Source organism: Pristiophorus japonicus, chromosome 15 (assembly GCF_044704955.1).
Source record: "Pristiophorus japonicus isolate sPriJap1 chromosome 15, sPriJap1.hap1, whole genome shotgun sequence".
NCBI lineage: Eukaryota > Metazoa > Chordata > Chondrichthyes > Pristiophoridae > Pristiophorus > Pristiophorus japonicus.
The window spans coordinates 11,537,365-11,556,693 of NC_091991.1; the positions used below are offsets into that span (position 1 = coordinate 11,537,365).

A 19,329-nucleotide genomic window follows, 5' to 3' on the forward strand; every position below is an offset into this window, starting at 1 on the left:
GTGAGGGGCTTTGTCTCGCCTTTCGCCGTCTCTTCCCTTTCATTTCAGCCGGGGCCCTTGCTCGCCTCTTTTCCTTACGCGTGCGGGCCTTTTTCTTGACAGTCTCCCATCCCGCTCCATCATCTGCTGCCTCCTCGTTCATGGACTCGGTGCGCTGGTGTCTCGCAGCTCACTGTAGCAGGCTTCTCTTCCTCCCTGACTTGTTCACAGTCCACAAGGGCGGTTGCTTCTTTGCACAACGTGTTGGTCGGGGGGTAGGGTGTGGGTCTCCTCTGGAGCGGTGTGTTCCTCAGCTTCCTCCTCCTCTCATGCAATGTTCTTTGCCGCCTCGAGGGGTGGGCAAACGTGCCTTCACGTTGGATGCGAGAGTACGAAGATCGAGCTTCCAAAACACTGGACAGTTATACTCCTGTAATCCACAAATCTGGCTGGGTTTGGATGATTCTGTTGCCTCAGGGAACCTTTCCATGACTTCTTCAGGTCTTATTTCGCGCTATCTGAGATGCGCTGGGGTCTGAATAAAGCCAGCCGATCGATGTGACATTGAATGAATTTAAGACAGAAATAGACAGTTTCTTAAACAATAAGGGGCTAAGGGGCTAAGGGGTTATGGGGAGTGGGCAGGGAAGTGGAGCTGAGTCCATGATCAGATCAGCCATGATTTTATTGAATGGCGGAGGAGCCTCGAGGGGCTGTATGGCCTACTCCTGTTCCTATTTCTTATGTTCTTATGTCTGAAGGCTTCCCGGGTGACTGTTAAATGGCCCATCAGTCCTGATTGCTGGACCATTGTGGAGACAATGCAGGTGTCGGTCTTGTCCCAGCACCTTGCTGTCTTCCCTAGATAGCCTGGCTCCTCACATTAAGAGTCCCTTGGCCTTCCTAAGAGCACCCAGCTCTGACGTCACTGGCCTCTGGCAGGTCAGTGTTCAAAACAGACCAAGCTTCTCTCACCAATTTCTGTGGGAGAGATCCACCCCCACGTATTTCCCCCAGCAACATGTTTCTTTCTAATCCAGACCAGCCATCTTGCGTCACAGTATTTCAAAAGTCCTTTTCAGGGTGTACAGCCAACAGGGATATAAACGACAACAGTCCAGAGTTGACTTTGACGACGTACAGACAACACTGATGTTGTTCTCATTCAATAGATTCTCCTTCACTTCTGATTGTAAACTGTTCACATTCTTCACAAGATTAAAATCGAGCCTTCTGCGCGGAGAACACTAAACCATGAGCTTTCCCCGATATCTTATCCTAGATGTTTGTCCTCAGGATCTATTAAGAAAGTGAGTGTTAGAATATTTTAAAATAGTTGAAATGTCAAAGTATCTGAGGAAGGATACACTTGCCTTGGAGGCGGTGCAACGAAGGTTCACTAGACTGATTCCTGGGATGAGAGGGCTGTCCTTGAGGGGAGATTGAGTAGATTGGGCCTATACTCTAAGGAGTTTAGAAGAATGAGAGGTGATCTCATTGAAACATAACATTCGAAGGGGATGACAGGGTAGATGCTGAGAGGATGATTCCCCGGCTGGAATGTCTAGAGCTAGGGGGCACAGTCTCAGGTTAAGGTGTTGGCAATTTATGAAAGAGACGACAAGGAATTTCTTCTCTCAGAGGATGGTGAATCTTTGGAATTCTCTGCCCCAGAGGGCTGTGGACGCTGAGCCTCTGAATATATTCAAGGCTGAGATCGATAAATTTTTGGCTTTATAGGGAATCAAGGGATGTGGAGATAGTACAGAAAAGTGTAGTTGAGGTAGAAGATCAGCCATGATCTTATTGAATGGCGGAGCAGACTCGAGGGGCCGAATGGCCGACTCCTGCTCCTAATTCTAAATGTGCGAGTGCTTTGTTTTAGCATTTTAGCCAGAGAGCAAATGTGGGGGAAAGGGAAAATTGGAATCATGTCTCGGGGTATACACAAAGGCAGAGAATGATAAACACCCAGGTCAAGAGACGGCCCGTACATAGATACACAGGAAATCCTCTTAACAGCGAGTCTCTGGTTGAAGCGAGTGATTTGGTTCAAATTATGTCTCGAGCCTGAAAAAATGACTTTCAATCTCTCTCTCTCTAGGTTTTGAGCCTGGGGGTCAGCTGGCTATTGGCCTGAATGGATGTTCAGCACCCTATCCTCAGGATGGCCCACTGCCTTTCCATCAACACCAATACACATGCCAGGACATCCGGCTGCCTCCTTCCAAAGTCTTTGTTTCACAGATGGAACTATCAGCCCCTGCCTCGTGCCCGGCCTCCCTCTCCATCACTCCAGTGCCTTCTTACTACAGCAGCAGCCAGGATACCCTCAATCAGGAACCTGAAGGTAGGACGTGTAACAAGACACTTTGGCCTTTGTGGGGGTTTTTTTTGAGGTTGTTGAAAGCGATAACTCAATATTTCGGTAAATAAATTTGCCTGTCGACACGCATTCCAACAGCACCTCCCAAACCCGCGGCCTCCACCGCCTCGAAGGACAAGGGCAGCAGGCGCATGTTCCCCTCCAACTCACACACATCGCAGCCTATCCCAGCTGTTCCTTCATCGTCGCTGGGTCACAATCCTGGTACTCCCTCCCTAACAGCACTGTGGGAGCACCTTCACCACACGGACTGCAGCGGTTCAAGGCGGCGGCTCACCACCACCTTCTCAAGGGGCCATTAGGGATAGGCAATACCTTTTGGCTAAGATCATGTGTAACTGACCTGACAGGGGAGTAGCCACCATGACCTCCGGGTGGTTCTCCCTGGATCAGGAAGGTATATGCTTGCTTTTTTGGAAACAGGAGGTGGGTGGGGTGGCTTGACCCATCCACCTCCACGGAGGTGTGTGGGGGACCTGACCCATCCACCTCCATGGCACGAACCTGGTATTGCAGTACTTCCAGGAATGGTGCAGTGGCTCTAGGCCTTTTGGCTAATAGCATTGGCGCAGAGTGATCCTTGAATGGGCCCAAGGTGACCTCTGGCGTTTGTGATTTGACAAAGAATTGGAACGATTGGCTACGAATTTCAAAAAAAAAATAAATAAATAAAATAAAATAAATAAATAAATGCCGGCCTTGCCAGCGACGCCCACATCCCGAGAATGAATACATAAAATAATAAACCAGATGGAAATAACAGCATTTCGGTAGGTCCTCCAACAACCACTGCATTTATGTAGCCCCTTTAATGTAGCAAGATGCTCCAAGGCATTTCACAGTAGCGTTATCAAACAAAACGGGCTGTGTGGGGAGATCAAAATCGGAGCAGTGTCCTCCACGCTGGATTCAGACTGCCTTTCCCCTGACCCGGATTTTCGCTGGGCATGGAGAGTTAAAATTGCTCCCGAAGAGTTTGAGCTTGCTGGCTCAAGTGCATGTAATCTGAGTAGTTACCTCTTGGCCTTTGTAATGTAAACTCTTCGTCCTTGAAAGGAGAAGTAGGAGATAGGAACCTACAGAGGGAAAGAAAGGGTTAATCTCGAGCACTGCTTCAAGCCAGGCCACAACTGATGCCGAAGAAGCCATGAGTGTAAACTGGTGAATGGCGGGTTCGTGATATATACACTCCCCAACTGCTCCTGGGCCTGGCCAAGGGGGCCATCAACCGGTCCAGTCCGACTGCCCGCTTCTCTTCCGCGGTTATGTTCACGCCAGGGTGTCCTTGGAGATGGAGCACGCGGTGTCCACCGGTACGCTCGCGGCCTTCCGCGAGAGGTGGGCACCGGAGGGACTGGAGTGCAACATCACCCCCGGCAACCAAATTTTAATTTGACCCTTGAAGGTTCACAAAGTTTTATTTGTTAATTTATGGGTTCTAATGTCCCTTTAATGAGGGCCCCGACCAGCGGCAGGTCGGGGCCACAAAAGGAGCATGTACTATCTGCAAGGTACTTCACGAGCTGGTCCGGGAGGGTGACGGCTGTGAAGAGGGTGACTGGATTGGACGTCACCAAAACCCAGGTCAGTGATTGGAGCGTGGGCAGGTACAGCAGGAGCAGCGAGGTCGGGGCGAAGGAGCGACGAAAGATTGCAGAGTGATGTGATCGGGGCCCAGAAGAGGCGAGGGCCCTGGGCCAGCACGGGTCAGCCCACACTGCGGTGTCTGTATGCACTAGGCCCGTGCAGCAGAGCTGGTCTCCAGTCGCCCTGGTTAATCGTTGCCACTGGACCAAGACCTAGCTCTGTCAAGCCCGTGTGGTGGCTGGTGTGCAACGGCCACCACACGTTAAAAAAATCCACGCACAGGCATCTTCCACCCTTCAAGATTTAGTTTGTGACCTAGAATATTAGTTCCTTCATTGAAACACTTGTGAACTCATCCCTTTTTGGTCCTTGATACCAGGGACTGCCGAAGGAGAAGAATGAGAGTAACTCGACTTTATAGTTTAATTAAAATAGTTGTACACTCCCCAAACACATTTTATCATTGTTAGACCCTGCACTTGATGAAACTGCCAAGGTGTGATTTTTTTGGGGGGGGCATTAAAACCATATATTTTACAAGTGCCCCCTATAAAAGTGGAGGGGGACACTAAAAACCCCGGCAATTAAAACAAATTAAACTTTAAAACATAAAATCAAATTAAAATTTGGTTGCCGGGGGTGATGATGCACTCCAGTCCCTCTGGTGCCCACCTCTCGCGGAAGGCCGCGAGCGTACCGGTGGACACCGCGTGCTCCATCTCCAGGGACACCCTGGCCTGGATGTAGGCGCGGAAGAGACCTCCTCGACCGCCCGCTGCCTGGACTTGGCCGTGCCCAGGAGCAGTCCTACGAGGAGGCCCTCGGACCTACCCGCTCCCCTCCGCACAGGGTGCCCAAAGATCAGGAGTGTTGGACTGAAGTGCAACCAGAAATTGAGGAGCAGCCCCTTTAAATAATGGAATAGGGGCTGCAACCTCGTGCATTCAATAAAAACATGGAACACAGACTCTTCCAGCCCGTGAACCGACTTAAAAATTTATTGCAGGGGACTGCTCCATGCACCACCCTCCAGGCCAAGTCCCCGATAAATAGTAGGAGGACACCCGCGTAGAGTGCCCTCCATCGGGGACCCCCGCCTCCTCCGGACAGCAAGATGGTACGCCATGGCATGTCCGGACGGCAGGCGAGGATGGCAAAGTTGAGAGTGTACAGGAGCAGCCCGTACAGGAAACCCCTCCGTGCGGAACTGAAAGGCACGGAGGGGATTTCTCCGAGGCGGCTCAAGTTGTGAGGCGCCGGCTCCCGAGGGAGGTTCCGGGGTTTAGCGCCGATGAGGAATCCCATCCGGACGGGGGTCAGTTCGGACGGGATCTCCCCACATGCTTGAGCCTCCTCGACACACCTAACGGAGTCAGGTCCCAGAGCTGTTTTTAGCGACTCAATGGCATCGGCCACGCAGCGATGTCGGCCGAATTTAGGCGCCGCGCCAGCGTGTCTGGCGCCATCCAGCCCGCTCCTCCGCCATCGAGCAGGTCCCTGACCCTGGTCACCTCGCCAGCCACAGCCCTCTCGTCCGACTGCCACCTAAAATCTCGGTCATGGAGGTACAGATTCCCGAGCAGCGGCTCCTGCAGGACAGCCGCCACTCCAGCCGGTGGAGAGCTGCGCTTGGTGGAGACTTTGTTCCAGACCCTGGTGAGTTCCTGGTAAATGACAGGCAGCCCCTGGACGGCAGTCCTGACGCCCCCCCCAGGCTCACAAACAGGAGCTGCGTGTCATAGTTGAGGCTGTGTTGCTGGCGGAAGAAATACATCGCCAGCGCACACCACCTCGGAGGGGGCTCGATGTAAAGGTATCTCTGCGGGGTCTGAAGACGGAAAGTCGCTAGCTGGGTGCTGACGCACACCAACGACCAAGATTTGGACTCGGATCGCTGAATTTGAAGTCCAGTGTGCTCACCATTACACCATTGAACCAACACTGCCAAGGTGTGAGAAGGTTTAATCCTGAAGGCTTGTATCCAATCATTCAGAACTCTGACTAATTTAAACACAAGGATCTTCATTGCTGAATTAGCAAGGAGCTGAAAGGCTAAATGATTTTTTTAAGTGAGTAGTGGCAGTTGGAAATGAGGGAATTTGACAATAATGTATCTTTGATGGGTGTAATTGGTCAATGCTTGTGGACTTCAGGCACCAGCTGAGCTATTTATTAGCCACAGTTTTTCAATATTGCTAAACCATTTGCACCCCCTTGTGTAGTTAGGGACAAGTGCATCAATTTTAAAGAAGTGGTTTGATTTGACCAATTTCCAGCATTAACCTGGGATTGGGAAAAGGTTGTTCTGTAATCTGCTTTGGCAAGAGGAGGTTTTGTGTGTGTTGTCCATTTCACTGTCTGAGGTAAGATTTCTGAACGGGGCAGGGTGAGCTTGACTTCTCACGGGCTGTGGGTCAGACATCATGTGATGTCTTCTATTGTAAGTCTGGAAAAGAGATTCTGCTCCTTGAGCAAATGATTGTTGATATGGTATTCACCCCACGTTAAAAAAATCCACACACTGGCTTCTTCCACCCTTTCAACTGGAGTTCAGGCCTGGAATATCGGGTCCTTCATTGAAACATCTTTGAACTCATATGGAAGCAAGTCATCCTTATTCGAGGGACCACCTATGAGTGAGTGAGTGGATTAATGTGTGGCTTCTTTTATACAATTTGTATACCAGCATTGGTTGTGGAGTAGATCTATGTATACAGATCAACCTTTGGTAACTATGCAATGTCTGAAACAATAAGGGGAAACCCCACAGACTCGAGACCAGAACTAGGGAGCCATAAATATAAGATAGCTACTAATAAATCCAATAGGGAACTCAGGAAAAACTTCTTTACCCAGAGAGCGGTGAGCATATGGAACTTGCTACTACAGGGTGTGGTTGATTCACTTGTCCTCCCTATTCCCAGATCCCTTGGGTCCAAAAAATCTATCCATCTCACTCTTTAATATATTGGGTTGTGAATCTTTAGAATTCTCTACCCCTAAGGGCTATGGATGCTGAGTCATTGAGTATATTCAAAACCTGAGACAGATTTTTTGACTCCAGGGGAAATCAAGGGATATGGGGATTGGGTGGGGAAGTGGAGTTGAGGTCGAAGATCAGTCATGATATTGATTGGTGGAGCAGGCTCGAGGGCCTGTATAGCCTGCCCCTCCTGCTCCTTGTGTTTTTATGTCTGGCCATATTGACGGAGAAAGGAAAATTACTCCAGAATGTTTTTACTTCTCAAACACCTGCACATTCTGAAGTAGAGGAAAGCTAGTCAATGGGTTGTGGTACTGGATGAGCAACCTAGAGATTGCAAGTGCAAATCCCAACATAGCCAGTTATGGACTTGAATTCCATAAATCTGGTCATTTGTCGGTTGACGCCCATGACAATTACCAGATTGTTGTTTTTAAAAACCCAACTAGTTCAGTAATGTCCTTCCAGGATGGGAACCTGCCACCCCAACCCAGTCTGATCTCCATGTGACTCCAGTCTCTCGCTATATGATTGACTTTTGATGATCTTGTGACAACTAGGGCAGGGCAGTAAATGCGTTGCTAACTCGAGACAACAATGTGACTTTGTGGTGTTTGGTAAAGTTGGAGACTCTGTTGTAAAGTACATGATACGCGAAACCCGCCAGTCTGTTGGGTTAAGAGCAATCCTTCTCCACTTAAACTTTCCCCCCCAACTGAAATGTAAAGATGCTCTCCCCTGTCATTGATTGGTGTTTCCTTTTTTGGAACTGCTTAAGAGAGCATCAGATCATTCACTTATTGGTTGAAAGTTTCTTGGCCATCTGTTTCCCTGTTGGTTGCTTTTCTTTCTCTTTCCCATACCCACGTTCTAGAGTTGAAGCACTGGCTGGTTCTTTGGGACCAGATGTTGCCAGCCCGTCGTACTTCGGAATATTTGGTCTGTTTTGTTCTTTGGGATATCACTGAGATCATTTAACCCCAGGTCATTGGTCAGTGCTTGTGGGCTCCAGACACTAGCTGAGCTATTTATTAGGCAGTTTTCCAATATTGCTAAACCATTTGCACCCCTTGTGTAGTTAAGGACAAGTGCATCTATTATAAAAAGTGGTTTGATTTAAGGTTAAAATACATTTGACCAATTGCCAGTGTTGACCTGGGGGTGGGAGAGGATGGTTGTTCTATAATCTGCTTTGGCAAGAGGAGGCTTTGTGTGTTGTCCATTTCACTGTTGACTGAGATTGTCCAAGATGTCTTTTGGGAGCGGGGGGGTGGCTGAGGTTAGGGGTCTGTGTTCTGCTCACTGTGATCATTGCTGCTGCTCTGCCGTTGGTGCAACGGATTTATCTGCAGGACCCTACTCCGACCCATTGGTCCTGCCTTTCTTTAATCCATTTTAATGAGCAACTTTGTAGGATTGTCATGTGCTATATGTCTCTGGATCCCTAAAGAACCTTGAATTTGGATTGACTTGTTCTCCTATTATAATATTTTTTTCTCATTGCGGGGGCAGATTTAGATCGATGGAAAGATTGTGCCCCCTTGTTCTGTGTGGTGTATGAATAAAGAGTCTGACCAGATACTGTGAGCTCAAAGTAAAGTGTGACCTTAGTCTTTTATTGCAGGTCTCCAGAGTGCCTCTCCAACCTGTGAGGCCTCCTTAAGTACAGCTGCTCCCAAAGGATTGTGGGATCCCTTGGGACTCCAGGGGATGAGCCCTCTGGTGGTTACGCGCACACACACGCACATTTATGCTTCACACCAGCCCCTTACCACCCCTCTTCATCTCACCCCATCAACATATCCTATTCCTTTCTCCCTCGTGTGTTTATTTGTTACATTCCCTTTAGCATTACGAGTCTCTTCTGTGGCTTTGAGAATCCAAAGTTGAAAATTCACCATATTCCTGTCATACACTGACCACCTCAAAATTTTATGAACTTAGTTAAGTGTGACCTGCCCTTATAAAACCATGCTGTGACCCTGATTAGCTAATGCCATTCCAAACTTCATCCTATATTCTAGATTCCCTTCCGCACTATCTGCCTGGCCACACATTATATGATCTTCTCCCTTACTGGCCAAGCACGTAGTATTACGAATAATTCTGACATTGCTACCCAGGATGTCCTGCTTTTATTTTTAAGCTGACGCTTCAAGCCCCTCAAATTGATTAACCTTTTGTTCAGTCCACTCGGCGGCTTAATATCCTGTGGGGTGAACCAGATTGAAAGAAAGACTTGGTTTTCTATGGCGCCTTTCATGACCACCGGATGCCTCAAAGCACTTTACAGCCAATGGAGTACCTTTTTTGGAGTGTAGTCGCTGTTGTAATGTGGGAAACGCGACAGCCAATTTACGCACAGCAAGCTCCCACAAACAGCGATGTGATGATGACCAGGTAATCTGTTTTTATGTTGATTTGAAGGCCAAATATTGGCTCCAGGACATTGGAGATAACTCCCCTGCTCCTCTTCTTCAAAATAGTGCCATGGGATCTTTTACGTTCACCTGAGAGAGCAGACGGGGCCTCGGTTTTAACATCACATTCGAAAGATGACCCCCTTGGGCAGTGCGGCGCTCCCTCAGCACTGCCCCTCGGACGGTACAGCGCTCCCTCAGCACTGCCCCTTGGACGGTGCAGCGCTCCCTCAGCACTGCCCCTTGGACGGTGCAGCTCTCCCTCAGCACAGCCCCTCGGACGGTACAGCGCTCCCTCAGCACTGCCCCTCGGACGGTGCAGCGCTCCCTCAGCACTGCCCCTCGGACGGTGCAGCCTTCCCTCAGCACAGCACTGGAGTAACAGCTCAGAATTTTTAATGCTCAAGTCTCTGGAGCGGGACTTGAACCCACTCGGAGGCCTCGGTTTTAACATCACATTCGAAAGATGACCCCCTTGGGCAGTGCAGCGCTCCCTCAGCACAGCCCCTCGGACGGTGCAGCACTCCCTCAGCACAGCCCCGGAGGCAAGAGTGCTGTCCATTGAACCACAGCTGACACTGGGTTGGACATTGGTATTTATGATGACACTGACTTCGAGAGGAGACCGAGTAGGATCATCCAACCGTCAATTTTGTCTGAAGGTTTTTTGAAAACGCCTCAGCCTTGTCTCCCGGACTCCTGCTGGGCCTGACCGTGGGTGAAGATGGGGATGTTTACGGAGCCTCCTCCTGTTGGTTGCCCTGATTGTCTGGGATGCAGTTGGGGCTACAGAGACTTGCTATGATCTGTTGGTTGTGGGACCACTGAGCTATCTATAGCTGCTGCTTCTGACACTTGGCTTAAAGGCAACCTTTGTGTTGTAGCTTCATTACGTTTGTACGTCATTCTATGAAATACCACTGCTGCTCTTGGAAGGCCCTTTTACACACCACATTCAGCAACAATTTGCTTTTATATAACACCTTTTTAATGTAGTGGGAATGTCAAAAGGTGTTTCACGATTGTTATCAAACAACATTTGACAACAGGCCACATGAGATATATTGGGACAGTGGATCAAAATCTGGGTCAGAGAGGTTTGGAGGAGCGAGAGGTTTAGGGAGTGAGTTCCAGAGTTTGAGATCGAGGCAGCTGAAGGCATAGCTACCAATGGTAGAGCGATTTTAAAATCCGGGATGCTGAAGGGGCCAGAATGGAAGGAGCGCAGAGATCGCGGGACTGGGTGGGCGGTGGTTGTTGAGGCTGGAGGAGGTAACAGAGATAGGGAGGGGAGCAAGGCCACGGAGGGATTTGCAAACCAGGATGAGAATTTTAACAATCAAGGCGTTGCTGGACTGGACCGGGAGCCAACGTAGGTCAGTGAGCACAGGGGGGTGATGTGCGAACGGGACTTGGTGCAAGTTAGGTCACGGGAAGCCGAGCTTTGGATGAGCTCAAGTTTATAAGAGGGTGGAAGATGGGACATCGTCTGGCTTCATGGTGATGGAGGAGTGAGAGGCCATGGGATTAGATGGTGGGATGATAACATTTGTTGCTGCTAATGGCCCACATAACAGTAGGCTGACCATTTGCTTGTATAAGTCAGCAGCCTTCAAAAGTAATTCGCCTTCTGTGAAGCACTTTGCAACAGCCTGAGGGCACAAGTGCTTTGTTGTTGTTGGCTCACCACTGGAAACCAATCCAAAAGATGCTCCAAACTGCACAAATATCATTAGCTCCTAACCAAATATTTCCAACTATCCCTTCATGGGGAATGATTTGTCGCCCTGCTGTGGATCAGCTGGAACTATAAACTCTATTTGCTGGAAAAAGTCATCTGAAGTCTAACTTCAGGTGTCGCACGTCTCCCAATTTCCTGAAATAAGATTGAGGTATAAATGTACATCTCTGCGCTCCTCCAATTCTGGTCTCTTGTGCATCCCCGATTTCCTTTGTTCCACCATTAACAGCCGTGCCTTCAGCTGCCTGGGCCCCAAGTTTGGGAGTTCCCTTCCTAAACCTCTCTGCCTCTCTACCTCTTGACTATTACGTTGCTCCTGAAAACCTACCTCTTTGGCCAAAATCTTGGTCACCTGTCCTAATATTTTCTTATCTGGCTCTGTGTGCCAAATTTTGGTCGATAACGCTCTTGTCAAGCTTCTTGCGATGTTATACTACGTTAAAGGCGCTATATAAATGTATGTGGTTGTAGTAATGTAAGCATCTCTTCGAGACACTTTGGTTTTAGAAAAGTTATTGTCGTCTTTGGCATACATGCTCTCTTTGTAAAGCTCTATCTGTCGAACCGGCTACCCTCTAGTTAACTTAAGCAATCACCAAGTGTTGCTCCATCTTTGTGCAATGCTGTTCGCATTGTGGCTATTTGCAAGAAAGGAAGAGGCAGAGCAGTAACTGGTGTTGGTCTACTGTTCGTTGTGTTGGTGAACGAGAGCTTGATGCAACAACTCTGTTGTCACCAATCTTGTCCGTTTCTCTGCAGAGCGTCCCGTGTCTGTTTCATGTACCAGAGTTTGAGGGATGTCTGTGTTGTACAGAGTTATTTGACAGGGGATTGACTGACATTCTAGCTTGGACATTGTGGGGCCCCCCCGACCTGTGAGAACAGCTCCACAGGTTGGCTACAAAAGAACTGGAGCGGCATACCACCAACTTCCAGAGCGAGCTGCTCCAGGTATGCAACGGCTTCGAGCTGGGCAACGTCATCCGGACCCAGGCCACTGTTTGGAGTGCGGGCACGAGCATCAGCATAGCCCTGGTCAAGCAGAGGAGCGGGAAGGTCATGGCGGAGGAGCATTGCGGGATCGTGGGTGATCGTGGCGGAGGTTCTGCAAATGTTTGGTGCGGAGGTGTAGTAGGAGATCGTGGTGGAGATGCGGGGCCCAGGGGCAGCACGGACCAGCCCACACTGTGATATGTGTGTGTACTAGGTCCGTAAAGCAGAGCAGGTCTCCCGTCGTCTTAGTTAATCCTTGCCACTGGATAAAGGCCGAGCTCTGTCAAGCCCGTGTGGTGGCTGATGTGCAACGGTCACCACACGTTAAAAAAACAAATCCACAAAGAGACATCTTCCACCCTTCAACTGGAGTTCAGGACTGGAATATCGGATCCTTCATTGAAACATCTGTGGAAGCAAGTCATCCTCGTTCGAGGGACAGCCTATGATGAGTCTCCGAATAAGGGGTCAGCCATTTAGGACTGAGATGTAGAGGAATTTCTTCACTGAGGGTTGTGAATCTTTGGCATTCTCTACACCAGAAGACTGTGGAAGCTCAGTCATTGACTATCTCCAATATTGAGGGAATCAAGGGATATGGGGAAAGTGCAGTTGAAGTAGAAGATCAGTCATGATATTGAATGGCGGAGCAGGCTTGAGGGGCTGAATGGCCAACTCCTGCTCCTATTTCTTATGCCCCCTCAGGCCATCGAACCTAGTCCAGGAGACCATGTTGGCCATGTATACATTAACTGACTCTTATTGAAGAGGACACAGCCTCACTCCCAATCTAGTGATGCATAGTTTTGAACACACTGTTGTCTCTCTCTCTGTCTCTCTGTCTCTCTGTCTCTCTGTCTCTCTGTCTCTCTGTCTCTCTGTCTCTCTGTCTCTCTGTCTCTCTGTCTCTCTGTCTCTCTGTCTCTCTGTCTCTCTGTCTCTGTGTGTGTGTGTCTCTGTCTCTGTATCTTTTTTAGATTGGAAAATTGCAAGAATGGCGAGGAAGGGAATTATAGACCAGTTAGCCTAATGTCGGGAAATTGCTAAAGTCTATAAGGATAGGGTGACTGAACAACTGAGAATTTGCGAGGTGATCAGAGAGAGCCAGCATGGATTTGTGAAAGGTTCGTCATGTCTGACAAACCTGATTGAATTTTTTTTTTGAAGTGATGACTGACTAAAGTAGTGGACTGGGGAATGTCCATGAATGTTATCTACTTCCCACTTCACCCAGAGCCATGTAATCTCCTGGGAAAGGCAGAAAACCCAATTTAAAAAATAAAAATAAAACCATTGCAATGGGGGGGGGGGGGGCAAAATCTGGAAAATTTCTGTGATCCCTGATAGGTCCTTACTACACAATATAAATGCACACGAGGCCCATGCTTGAGAGAAGGTCAGTCTGTGACCTGTCCTTTATTCCTTAGCACTCAAGTGATGAAGGTGGGTGGAGCTTCCCCTTTTATACCTGAAGGTCCAGATTAGGAGTGTCTCCCTAGTGGTCATTGTTCTCACAGTGTACAACTTAGGTCAGTTTATACATGGGTTACAATGCTGGTTGAATACATGACATCACCTCCCCCCCCCCCCCCCCCCCAAAGTCTTATTGGGATCACAGGTTGCGTCTCTCTGGTGGTTTACGCTCCCTTGTAGAGCGCCTGAGTTGGGGCTCCGGTTGTTGGGCGCTGGCCTGAGTGTCTGCTGTTTGCAGTGCCTCAGGTCTGTACAGACTGCCCACAGTGACTGGGCTCTCCTCCCTTTGGTTCCGGTGTTCGGTCACCTGTGGTGGAGTGAACTCTATATTCTTCCTGTTTCTTCTATGGGGTTGCTGAACCTCCTTTTTGTTTGATCCACGTGTTTGCGGCAGATTTGTCCATTGGTAAGTTTAACTACCAGCATCCTATTTCCCTCTTTGGCAACCACAGTGCCTGCGAGCCATTTGGGCCCTGCAGCGTAGTTGAGGACAAAAACAGGATCATTTACATCAATACATCGCGCCCTCGCATTCCTGTCATGGTAGTGATATTGTGACTGGCGCCTGCTCTCGACAATTTCTTTCATGGTGGGGTGTATAAGGGATAACCGGGTTTTGAGCATCCTTTTCATTAGTAGCTCTGCGGGTGGAACTCCTGTGAGCGAGTGTGGTCAGGATCTATAGGCCAACAGGAGGCATGATAAGCGGGTTTGTAGGGAACCCCCTTGGATTCTGAGCATCCCCTGTTTGATTATCTGCACTGCTCGTTCTGCCTGGCCGTTTGAGGCCGGCTTGAACGGTGCGGTTCTAACATGGTTAATTCCATTGCCTGCCATGAAGTCCTGGAATTCAGTGCTTGTGAAGCATGGGCCATTGTCGCTGACCAAGATGTCCGGTAGACCGTGGGCGGCGAACATTGCCCATAGACTTTCTACCGTGGCAGAGGATGTGCTTGAATTTAAAATGTCACACTCAATCCATTTGGAGTAGGCGTCTACTACAACCAAAAACATTTTCCCCATGAAAGGACCTGCGTAGTCCACATGGATGCGTGACCAAGGCTTGGCGGGCCATGGCCAGGGGCTAAGGGGGGCTTCCCTGGGTGCATTGCCCAGCTGGGCACACGTGTTGCACCTGCGAACACAAAGTTCCAGATCTGCGTCTATCCCTGGCCACCAAACGTGTGACCTGGCAATTGCCTTCATCGTGACAATGCCCGGGTGCTCATTGTGGAGTTCTCTGATGAACACCTCTCTGCCCATCTGGGGCATGACTACGCAGTTTTCCCACAGTAGGCAATCGGCCTGAATCGAGAATTCATCCCTGCGTCTGTGAAATGGTTTAAATTTCTCAAGGCATGCCCTGTACGTGATTGCCCAGTCCCCATTCAGGACACATTTCTTGACTACAGACAATGGCGGGTCTCTCTTTGTCCAGACTTTAATCTGACGGGCTGTCACGGGTGAGCCTTCGCTTCCGAAAGCTTCAACAGCCATGACCATCTCAGCAGCATGCTCGGTAGCCCCCTCAGTGGTGGCTAGTGGGAGCCTGCTGAGTGCATCGGCGCAGTTTTCGGTGCCCGGTCTGTGCCGAATTGTGTAGTCATAGGCGGCTAACGTGAGTGCCCACCTCTGTATGCGGGCCGATGTGTTTGCATCTATGGCCTTGTTGTCGGCCAAAAGGGACGTTAGGGGTTTGTGATCTGTCTCCAGCTCAAATTTCCTGCCAAACAGGTACTGGTGCATTTTCTTTACCGTAAATACACATGCGAGCGCCTCCTTTTCTACCATCCCGTAGCCCCTTTCTGCCTGGGTCAGACTCCTGGAGACATAAGCTACCGGCATTGACATGCTGCAACACACACCCGACACCATAGGACGACGCATCGCACGTTAACATAAGTTTCTTACATAGGTCATATAGCGTTAACAGATTGTTGGAACATAACACATTGCGTGATCTATTTAAAATCCCTTTCCTGGCTGTCCCCCCAGACCCATTCGCGACCTTTGCGTAGGAGCACGTGTAGTGGCTCTAGCAGCGTGCTCAATTTGGGAAGAAAGTTACCAAAATAGTTCAGGAGCCCCAGGAACGATCGCAGCTCCGTCGTGTTACGGGGTCTGGGTGCTCTCTGGATCGCTTCCGTCTTGGATGCAGTAGGGCTGATCCCGTCTGCTGCTACCCTCATCCCCAGGAATTCTACCTCTGGAGCTAGGAAGACGCACTTCGCCTTTTTCAGTCGCAGACCTACCCGGTCCAGTATGTGTAGCACCTCCTCCAGGTTGTGGAGGTGTTCTTCAGTATCGTAACCTGTAATGAGGATGTCGTCCTGAAAAACCACCGTCCCTGGAATCGACTTGAGGAGGCTTCCCATGTTTCGCTGGAAGATCGTGGCAGCCGAGCGAATCCCGAACGGACATCTGTTGTACTCAAACAACCCCTTATGTGTCGTGATGGTGGTCAGCTTCTTCGACTCACTTGCCAGCTCCTGGGTCATGTAAGCTGAGGTCAGGTCCAATTTTGAGAGAAGTTTGCCACCGGATAGCGTCGCAAAGAGGTCCTCCGCTCTCGGTAGCGGGTACTGGTCTTGGAGTGACACCCAATTGATGGTGGCCTTGTAATCGCCACATATCCTGACCGACCCATCCGCCTTGATCACCGGCACAATCGGGCTCGCCCAGTCACTGAATTCGACTGGCGAGATGATGCCTTCCCTCAGCAGGCGGTCCAATTCGCCTTCTATCTTTTCCCGCATCACGTACCGCTCTGGCCTTGTGGTGTACTGGCCTGGTGTCCGGGTTTATGTGAATCACTACCTTGGCCCCCATGAAAGTGCCAATGCCGGGTTGAAATAATGAGTCAAATTTGTCCAGGATCTGTGAGCATGATACTCGCTCCACAGAGGAAATTGCATTGACATCGCCCCATTTCCAGTTCATGACAGCAAGCCAACTCCTCCCCAGTAGTGCGGACCGTCCACCGGGACAACCCAGAGTGGCAACCTGTTCTCTGAATCTTTGTGGGTCACGACTACCGTGGCGCTGCCTAGCACCGGAATGATCTGCTTTGTGTAAGTCCGTAGCTGTGCGTCAATCGGCGATAATTTTGGCCTCCTGGCCTTGGACGCCCACAACTTTTCGAACTGTTTGATACCTATCAGGGACTGGCTGGCACCCGTGTCTAACTCCATTGATACTGGGATGCCATTGAGGAACACTTTCATCATTATCGGTGGCGTCCTGGTGTATGAACTGTATACGTGCTCCACACGAACTTGCTGAACTTCAGCTTCCAGCGATTTTCCCCAGTGTCCATTTCTGCAGGTATTTTGCTCATCTCTGCAAACTCCGGCTGAGTGTGTGCCTCCACGCCTCCAGCATGAGTTGCGGTTTGAAACAAAAGGTCCCTTGCCAGTCGATCGTCCCTCACTGCCCCTGTTATTGTCCTTGAGTGCACCATTAACAGGTGTTGATGGCCCCATTACTGGCCGCATTGTCCCTTGCAATGGCGTGAATCGCTGTTCAGCTTGCCATTGTCTCTGTCGAACTCCCCCTCTGGGTTCGACTACATGTTGGGGCATGTCCGACTGCCCTTGTCTGCCTGGAGAACTGTGTGCAGCTTTAACAATGTTGAATCTCTGTCCCAACCATTCCTTAACACAGTACCTCTCGTCTGTTCTGCTAGTGGCCATGCTCGCGTGGTTTAAATCCCAGTTTCTTATCGCCATTGATACGTCCTTACTATACAGTATAAATGCACACGAGGCCCATGCTTGAGAGAAGGTCAGTCTGTGACCTGTCCTTTATTCCTTAGCACTCAAGTGATCAAGGTGGGTGGAGCTTCCCCTTTTATACCTGAAGGTCCAGGTTAGGAGTGTCTCCCACCTAGTGGTCAGTGTTCTCACGGTGTGCAACTTAGGTCAGTTTATACATGGGTTACAATGCTGGTTGAATACATGACAATCCCCTTTAGGCAATCAAAGCTGGTCCAAGCTTGCTTCTATTCCAGGGTTATCGACCTCTGTATGGGGGTGATCGCCACTCCGAGACATTTATATGCTGTATGTGCACCATAACTTAGCTGGTTCAGGTGAGGAAATTGATGATTCCAGGGATGAAATGATCCCCACAGGCATTCAGAAAGGTAGCGAGGGCTTTCGTCCAGGCATATATCTGTTTTTACAGGACAGATTTCATTGATAAGATAGTTACAGATCGCATTCTATACTGTTCTCTTCCATTGTCATTGCACTCGTAACTTTATCGGAAACTTTTAAAAGCCAGCAAAGAACGACTGAAAATAAATAATAGAGGGAAGATAGATTGAGAGTAAACTAGTGTGAAATATAAAAACAGTAGAGTTTCTACAGGTACATAAAAAGGAAAAGTGGTTAAAGTAAATGTTGGTCCCATAGGGGATGAGACTGGGGAAGTAATAATGGAGAACAGGGAAATGGCAGAGACATTGAACAAATATTTTGTATCGGTCTTCACGGTAGAAGACACTATCCACTATTGGAATGTTTTTAATCAAGGGGCTATAGGTAAGGAGGAACTTAATACAATCACTATCACGAAGGAAGTAGTACTCAGTAAAATAATGGAACTAAAGGTGGACAAGTCCCCTGGACTTGATGGGTTACTTCCTAGGGTCATAAGAGGTGTCTGCAGAGATAGTGGATGCATTGGTTGTAATCTACCAAAATTCCCAGATTCTGGGGCGGTCCCAGCGGATTGGAAAACCGCAAATGTAACATTTATTTATTTATTCAAAAAAAATTGGAAGCAGACAAAAAGCAGGAAACTATAGACCAGTTAGTCTAACATCTGTCGTTGGGGAAAATGCTGGAGCCCATTATTAAGGAACCAGTAGCAGGACATTTGGAAAAGCATAATTCAATCAAGCAGAACCAGTATGGTTTTATGAAAGGGAAATCATGTTTGACAAATTTGCTGGAGTTCTTTGAGGATGTAACAAGCAGGGTGGATAAGGGGGAACCAGAGGATGTGGTGTATTTGGATTTCCAGAAGGCATTCGATAAGGTGCCACATGAGGTTACTGCACAAGATAAAAGCTCACGGGGTTGGGAGTAATAATTAGCATGGATAGAGGATTGGCTAACTAACAGAAAACTGAGTCGGGATAAATGGGTCATTTTCCAGTTGGCAAACAGTGACTAGTGGTGTGCCACAGGGATCGGTGCTGGGGCCTCAACTATTTACAATCTATATATTAATAACTTGGATGAAGGGACTGAGTGTAATGTAGCCAAGTTTGCTGATGCAAAGATGGGTGGGAAAGCAAATTGTGAGGAGGACACAAAATCTGCAAAGTGATGTAGACAGGCTAAGTGTGTGGGCAAAAATCTTGCAGATTGAGTATAATGTTGGAAACTGTGAGGTTATCCACTTTGGCAGAAAAAAATAGAAAGCAAATTACAATTTAAATGGAGAAAAATTGCAAAGTTCTGCAGTTACAGAGGGACCTGGGGGGTCCTTATGCATGAAACACAAAGTGAGTATGCAGGTACAGCAAGTATTCAAGAAGTCCAATGGAATGTTGGCCTTTATTGCAAGGGGGATAGAGTATAAAAGCAGAGAAGTCCTGCTACAACTGTACAGGGTATTGGTGAGTCCACACCTAGAGTACTGCATACAGTTTTGGTCTCCGTATTTAAGGAAGGATATACTTAGAGACTGTTGAGAAGGCTCACTAGGTTGATTCCGGAGATGAGGGGGTTGACTTAAGATAGGTTGGGCCTATACA

The 19,329-nt window shown here is 48.8% G+C and overlaps 1 protein-coding gene across 1 annotated transcript in view; it reads left to right on the top strand.

Moving 5' to 3' along the window:
• Positions 1 to 19,329, top strand: part of LOC139281351 (anoctamin-4-like) — a 297,350-nt gene that overhangs the window by 61,571 nt on the left and 216,450 nt on the right. Inside the window, exon 3 of the mRNA XM_070901506.1 lies at positions 2,084 to 2,329. Coding sequence (XP_070757607.1) covers positions 2,084 to 2,329 — 246 coding nt within the window. The remainder of the gene's footprint in view (positions 1 to 2,083; positions 2,330 to 19,329) is intronic.